Source organism: Echinops telfairi, unplaced genomic scaffold, assembly GCF_000313985.2.
Source record: "Echinops telfairi isolate 266 unplaced genomic scaffold, ASM31398v2 ScPeMD7_7475;HRSCAF=8513, whole genome shotgun sequence".
NCBI classification, from domain to species: domain Eukaryota; kingdom Metazoa; phylum Chordata; class Mammalia; order Afrosoricida; family Tenrecidae; genus Echinops; species Echinops telfairi.
This window is the reverse complement of record NW_022111379.1, coordinates 9733323-9740428: the sequence shown is the minus strand read 5'-3', so window position 1 is coordinate 9740428 and position 7106 is coordinate 9733323. Positions and strand designations below refer to the sequence as shown.

The window sequence follows — 7106 nt, the reverse complement described above, 5'->3', positions numbered from 1 at the left end:
CTGGCAGCGCCAGGGAGGCACTGGCGCGTCCAAGGTTCTGAAAGCTGCCAAAATGAGGGGGTGGGAAGGGGGGGGTTCCGCAGACCCTTTCTCGGAGCTTCCCGGGACGTCTCCTCCTAGCCACCCTTCCAGCTCTACCTCGGCTGGGTTTTGCATTACTCAGGGGGTGCTTGGGAATTGGGGGGGGCGCCCAAAGTGTCCCTAATCCCCATCCCTTTGCGTGCAGGGCCTTAGAGGACGCGTCAGCACAGTGGATTTCCGTCTGTTTCACCCACCCACCCTAGTTATTAGCCCCCACCCCTCTTAGGTTGTCCCTCCCCCACCCCCCACCCCTTACTGGTTCCAGAGAAGTAGGCGTGGCCACGCGCCCGCCTATAAATTCACCCGAAGGTGAGCTTCTTGGAAACTTCCCTGCAGCTCTTTGGGGGTCCCTGGCTCGGTTCAGAGACCACTCTTCTCAGCTCAGCTGAACACCTCCTGGAAGACACCGGTGAGTGCGGGGGGGCTCCTGGCTGCCTTCTCCCTTCTAGGTAGGACACTGTTTTCACATGTGCTTTGAGACTGGAGATTAAGAACCCTAAAAGGACCGGCAGTCAAGCCCCCTGGTTGGGAGAACGAGGCCAGGGGAAGGGCAAGACTTTACCCAGGGACCCAAAGACTTTGAGATGCACCTCCTCTTAGGCTCCAATTCCAACACCCAAGGACTCCCGGCCACCTTGGGCTTTCTCCATCAGGGTGGCCTGGGAGGCTGGAGAGAAAACCCAGCTGAGGGAAGCTGGGAGCAGGTGCACTTCTCCCTGGGTGGTCAGGGAGGACCCAGGTTCCTCAGGCAGTCTGACTAGATAGAGCCCAGGGAGATAACATGGAGAGTCCAAGGGCTCTTCATGGAGCGCTGGGCTCCCGACCTGCAGTCCACTACACAGAGCAAACACTCAGAGCCTGACACCTCAGCAAGCTGGATCCATAAGTTTGCACACCTTTTCTGCAGACACTCCTAGACCCCGCCTGGACACAAAGGTTCAGATCCATTCCTGAGTTCCAAAATTCCAGTCCCAACTTTTCTGGCAGGCCTGGTTAATGGGACGCTTCCCTAGACTGGCAAGTCGGAGCAGCTCCCGCCTTTGTTCATTCATTAGAATCGAGCACAACAAAAACCCTGCCCTGGATTTCTAGGACCGGGAGCCTCGATCTCGCTGGTCTCGGGCTACATTCAAACTGTGGGTCAGTTGCACATAGGAGAGCCCCGTGCACCTGGGTCTGAGGTAGTGTGACATGAGCAGTGTCTGCCTTGTCCCCTGCTTCCTTCCCCTCTGTCCCAGTATCTTGTGGGAATTCCTAGAGCCTGAGATTGAGCAGTGGAGAACCCCTGAGGGCTTCCAAGGTGGTACCTGGGACAGGAGCTAGAAGCTTCCCAAGGAAGTTTTTGCAGAGGTCTGAGCCCCAGTGGCTTTAGGTGGTGCCTCTTCCGGAGGCCGGTTTCCCCAAATGTGAAATGAGGTTAATGGTGGGGACCATCTCTAATTCCTTCCCATTGGGGTGTTTTCCCAGCAGGGTGGTCACACTTAAAGGGACTTCTGGTGATAACAGATGGGTTTATTTTCACACGTCCTAACAAACCAGCACTCCCACTGAGACATTCCTGTTTCGTATGGTGCCAGTGGCTGAATAGGAAGGTGGTTTTCTAAAACACTGACCTGTAGGGAAATCACACTGACATTTGGTAAACGTTGTTTTAAATTTTCGCAACAGTTCAAGAGAGAGGATTGTGGGAATGGACTGCTTAGGTTAGGAGCCTAGAGCCAGCCCACACTTCTGGGCTGTCTGAGTTTGGGCAAGTTGCCCTCTCTGAGCCTCAGGGCCGCCAGCCTCATAAGCTTATGGGCAGAACTGTAGGAAGCAGTGACTGAGATTCTTGTCCTAGGTGGGAGTTAAACAAACAGCTCTTCCCCACCTCCTTGGCCCCTTCTCTCCCAGGGACCAGTTCTGTGGGGCAGGGTTTCCCCTCTCACGGACCGCATGCTGGACTTTAGATCCTTACTTTCCTCATTCCCCAAGCTGAGGTCTTGCCCTCCTTTCTAAGCAGCCTCCTAGAGACCAGAAGCTGACCATGCTTTCTGTGTTTGGACTCGCCGTCTCGGCCACCGAGCTCCTTCTGGCCTCTGCCATCTTCTGCCTGGTATGCTGGGGGATTAGAACCTGGAAGACACCGGTCCCTAAAGGCCTGAAGAGTCCCCCAGGGCCCTGGGGCTGGCCCCTGATCGGACACGTGCTGACCCTGGGGAAGAACCCGCACCTGGCGCTGGCGCGGCTGAGCCAGCAGTATGTGGACGTGCTGCAGGTGCGCATTGGCAGCACACCTGTGCTGGTGCTCAGCGGCCTGGACACCATCCGGCAGGCCTTGGTGCGACAGGGGGATGACTTCAAGGGCCGACCTGACCTCTACAGCTTCAGCCTGGTCGCTGATGGTCAGAGCCTGACCTTCAACCCTGACTCTGGACCAGTGTGGGCTACTCGCCGGCGCCTGGCCCAGAACGCCCTGAAGAGCTTCTCCATGGCCGCAGACCCAGCCTCTGCGTCCTCCTGCTACCTGGAGGAGCACGTGAGCAAGGAGGCCGAGTTTCTCATCAACAAGTTCCAGGGGCTGATGGCACAGGATGGGCACTTTGACCCTTGTAGGTACTTGGTGGTGTCGGTGGCCAACGTCATCTCTGCCATTTGCTTTGGCCGCCGCTATGACCACGACGACCAAGAGCTTCTTAGCTTAGTCAACTTGAGTAATGAGTTTGGGGAGGTGATCGCTTCTGGAAACTCCGCCGACTTCATCCCCATCCTCCGCTACCTGCCCAACTCCATCCTGAAGGGCTTCAAGGACCTGAATGAAAAGTTTTTTGTTTTCATCCAGAAAATAGTCGAGGAGCACTACAAGACCTTTGAGAAGGTGCATGTTGGGGAAACACTGGAGGGATGTGGGGTGGGGGGCGGGGGAGCATTGGTTCAGGGGCAAGAAGTCAGAGAGAGGAGTGGCAGGATGCTTGACAGACCTTCAAGGGAGACCTCACTTAGGGTTTAGCAACCACTGGTGGAGTGGTCGGAGCCTTAGTGGGGTAGTGGGTTATGTGTTGAGCTGCTAACTGCATGGTCAGCAGCTCAAGACCACTGGCTGCTTTTCGGGAGAAAGATGAGGTTTCTGCCCTCATCAAGAGTTAGTCTCAGAAACCCACAGGAGCAGTTCTGCCCTGTCCTGTAGGTGTGCCTTGAGTCGGCGTGATGCGGTGGCAGTGAGTTTGAATGGAGTGGAGTCGATCCTTGGCTGGGAGATAGGCCTTTTTCTTGATCTGCCCATTCCCCAGATAGCAATGCTCACTGGCTAGTCAATCCACTCTCCAATAGAGGTCATAGTTCTGTGTGTCCGCCCCTGGAGAAGAGATTGCCGGTATTTTAAAGCAGGCACAAGCTTCAGAGAGGCAGGCAGTAGCTGGGATCTCCTCTTCAGCAAAATGCTAGTGATGGCGAGGGGCCAGACCAGGATGGTGGGGTGGGTGTGCATTTGGGATTTTGCTCATCCCTGGCCCTCTGTCTACCCAGGGCCACATCCGGGACATCACAGACAGCCTGATTGAGCACTGTCAGGACAAGAAGCTCGATGAGAACGCGAACATTCAGTTGTCCGACAGCAAGATTGTTAATGTCGTCATGGACCTCTTCGGAGCTGGTATGGACTCCCCTATCCTGTCCTTTCCATGCCCATCTTCCCTGACCCGTCGTCGCTTTAACCTTGCTCTCGACTCCACCCTGTTCAGGCTTTGACACAGTCACAACCGCCATCTCCTGGAGCCTTATGTACCTTGTGACGAGCCCGAGGGTACAGAGAAAGATCCAGGAAGAACTGGGTAGGTGATGACCCCCTCCAAAAGCTCCCCACAAGGGGCCTGGCCAAGGCCTGGGCAGCCTCTGAGCCCCATCCGGTCCTTTGTGTTCTGTAGACACAGTGATTGGCAGGGCGAGGCAGCCCAGACTCTCCGACAGGCTCCAGCTCCCCTACCTGGAAGCCTTCATCCTAGAGACTTTCCGACACTCCTCTTTCCTGCCCTTCACCATCCCACACAGGTGAGGCCCCGTGAGCCACTGCTATCCCCGGCTGGGTTTGAACCCAGTCCATGCCCTGCCTCAGCGCTAGGGGGAGGGACATGGCCTGGGAGGCAGGGGCTACCTGTATGGTCCCCCAACTTGACCAAGCTTCCTTCCCTTCCCAGCACCACGAGAGACACCACTCTGAATGGCTTTTACATCCCCAAGGGCCGTTGTGTCTTTGTGAACCAGTGGCAAATCAACCATGACCAGTAAGTTGACCAGACTGGCTGGGTTCATCCTCCTCCAAATTTGAGGCCGTCCTGTCCCTGGGCCACCTACCCATCCCTTACCCTGTGGGGTTGGGGAGTAACCCATTTGGGGTTCTAGGCCCTCAACCTGCCACTTCAGCTGCCTCACTCTGGTTACAGGAAGCTGTGGGGTGATCCATCTGAGTTCTGGCCTGAAAGGTTTCTCGCCACAGATGGCACCGTCAACAAGGTGCTGAGCGAGAGGGTGATTCTCTTTGGCATGGGCAAGCGGAAGTGCATCGGGGAGACCATTGCCCGCTGGGAGGTCTTCCTCTTCCTGGCCATCCTGCTGCAACAGATGGAGTTCAGCGTGTTGCCAGGCAAGAAGGTGGACATGACCCCCATCTATGGGCTGACCATGAAGCACCCCCGCTGTGAACACTTCCAGGTGCAGCTGCGATCGTAGGGGCCTCGGTGTTCCAGGGCTAGACCCTGTTTACCTGGCTTATGTGGGCAGCCAGGTCAGGGGGCTCAAGCTTTGCCCAGAAACTCACACCCATTGGTCTGGCTGACTTTTTGCTGTCTGGGTGTGAGTGGACACACCCCTCTGCGTGCTGACCACACACAGTGGACACAGCAGAGTTCACACAGGAACTGAGGCAGCCTTCTGAAGTGTGCTGGGGTTACGAGGTCTGGTCAAGCTAGGTAGTCCTGACGCCTCTGTGACTCATTGAAGAATTTTCTGGAAACCCTGGGGGGGCAGTGGCAAGCTGGAAGACTGCCCAGTTTTAATAGTTGGGAGCAGTGGAGAGTGAAGGCAGCCCCAGATACTGGCAGAGAAGTGGGTGCTGCACTTGAACAAGGCGAAGCCATGTAGCTGACTGGTGTGGGAAGACCACCTTCCTCTGCCCTCCCAGCGGGCAGGAGCAGGGCTTCCTCCTGGCTCAGTGAGGCTGCGGCTCCTGTCCCAGAAGGACTGGGGACCTGTGTCTCCATGAGCCGCCGAGGGCAGAGGGCATGCTGTACCCAAGCCCCAGGCTGCGGTCAGAGGGTTTATTTCAATCACATTTCATTCGAGCCCTTCCCTATGCTCTGTATGAAAATGCCTTTTTTTAAAAAGTTTCTACGCAAGGCCTTTTTATTCTAGCCTACATTGTACTTGCATGTTTGCATTGATCACATGTTATAGTTTAAGAGCCATTTATTTTATGCAAGGGAGAAAATTCTAACCCAAGTTTCCAGCAGTGTTTGGCATATCGCTACCTGAGCTTAATAAAGATATTATGCCAAGGCCCTGCAGGAGAATGTTGGCATGTTGAATGACATCATCAATGATTTATCTGTACATATCCCCTGGACCCTGTCTTATGCAGGTGAACATGGAGAGGAGGAGGAGGGGCAGACAAGGTGAATGAAGCCTCTACTTTCCAGGCTTCCTCCCTCTCTAACTTGCCCTCGGGTGATGGAGAGGATTCCCTGGACCAGTCACGGGGTGTTTAAGGGGAATAAAGCAGAATCCTTGTTTCTAAGAACATTGGTTGGGGGAGCCTGCATCTAAACACAACCCTGCAACGCACTGTTATCAGGGCTCTTTCAGACTGATGTCCAACAGGCCTATGGAGTATGAGGTCCAGAGCTGGGTGGGCCCTGGGCAAAGTGACTGGGTCTTGGCGAGGAACTAAGCTAAGCCTTGAAGGATGAGGGGCAGTCTCACGCCAGTCTCATGCACTAGATGCTGAAGTTCAAAGGGCTAAAGCTCCAATCACAAGATGGGGGTGGGGAAAACAGGTGGATCCTCACCTCAGCTCTGAAGTGTGAATGGTCTGCTCCAGAGCTTTGAAGCAGTTTCTTCGAGTTGGACCCCCTGCTGAGAGTTTGCCTTTCTACCTCACACCAACCGAGTCAGAATCTAGCTTCTAAGGATCCCCAGTTGGTTATGATTTTAAAAATCTCAAGATGATTGTAAAACATAGGTCTAGATAGGTCTTTTTATTCAGTCTTACACAGGCCTAAGACAATGACAAAACACCACCAGATGAGGGACACGGGTCAGCACGAGGGCCTCATGATGTCCAAGGATTCCCAGCCGCATGGCTACTTCCACAGGACATGCAACCAAGGAAGTTGTCACAAATCTATGATTAGCAGCAGATCAGTCAAAAGTGGGACTACAGAGCTGGGAGAGAAGCCATGGCTGAGATGCACATGCTCCTGATGATTGGGAAACTTCACAGGGTTGGTTCTGAGGCCCCTGAACCATCTTGGATGGGGCGTGGCTCATGACCCTGTGGTGCAGGTCTACTCCGTCACTTGGGTCAAAATTGACTTGATGGCACTTAACAACAACCATAACAAACAAGGACAGACAAACAAGATCGTGAAATCCCCAAGTCCGATACTAGTCCATAAGTCCCTCTTCAGACTCACGCAGCCACATGCAATGACGCAGAATGCAGGAGGATCACAGGCTGGTGGGTGCAAAGTCGTGCGGATCCAATGGCGGTGGTAATATCACAGGATAATTTATAAATTATCAAGGGTGAGGGATGGGGGATGGGGAGGGAGGGGAAAAATGAGCTGATGCCAGGGGCTCAAGCAGAAAGCAAATGTTTTGAGAATGATGATGGAAAGAAATGTACAAATGTGCTTGACATAATGGATGGATGCATGGATTGTGATGAGTTGTATGAACCCCCAATAAAATTATTCTTTTTTAAATGTAGTCTTCTGGCCACCAGTATCATAATCCCCCGAGGAGCTTGTTCAAATCAAGATTTCCAGATCCTG

General features: G+C 54.1%; 1 protein-coding gene across 2 annotated transcripts; it reads left to right on the top strand.

Annotated features, from left to right (window-relative positions):
- The first annotated feature begins 428 nt into the window (after positions 1-428).
- LOC101661225 (cytochrome P450 1A1) lies at positions 429-5843 on the top strand. Of its 2 annotated transcripts, none has more exons than XM_013007083.2 (7): positions 429-490; positions 2084-2938; positions 3586-3712; positions 3801-3890; positions 3984-4107; positions 4254-4340; positions 4500-5843. In XM_013007083.2, the coding sequence occupies exons 2-7, from the start codon at positions 2108-2110 to the stop codon at positions 4783-4785; spliced, it is 1545 nt and encodes a 514-aa protein (XP_012862537.1). In that variant the 5' UTR covers positions 429-490; positions 2084-2107; the 3' UTR covers positions 4786-5843. The 2 variants fall into 2 exon arrangements, with proteins under 2 accessions (XP_012862537.1, XP_045141705.1); XM_045285770.1 differs by having other exon boundaries at positions 468-490; positions 2081-2938.
- Positions 5844-7106: the final 1263 nt, after the last annotated feature.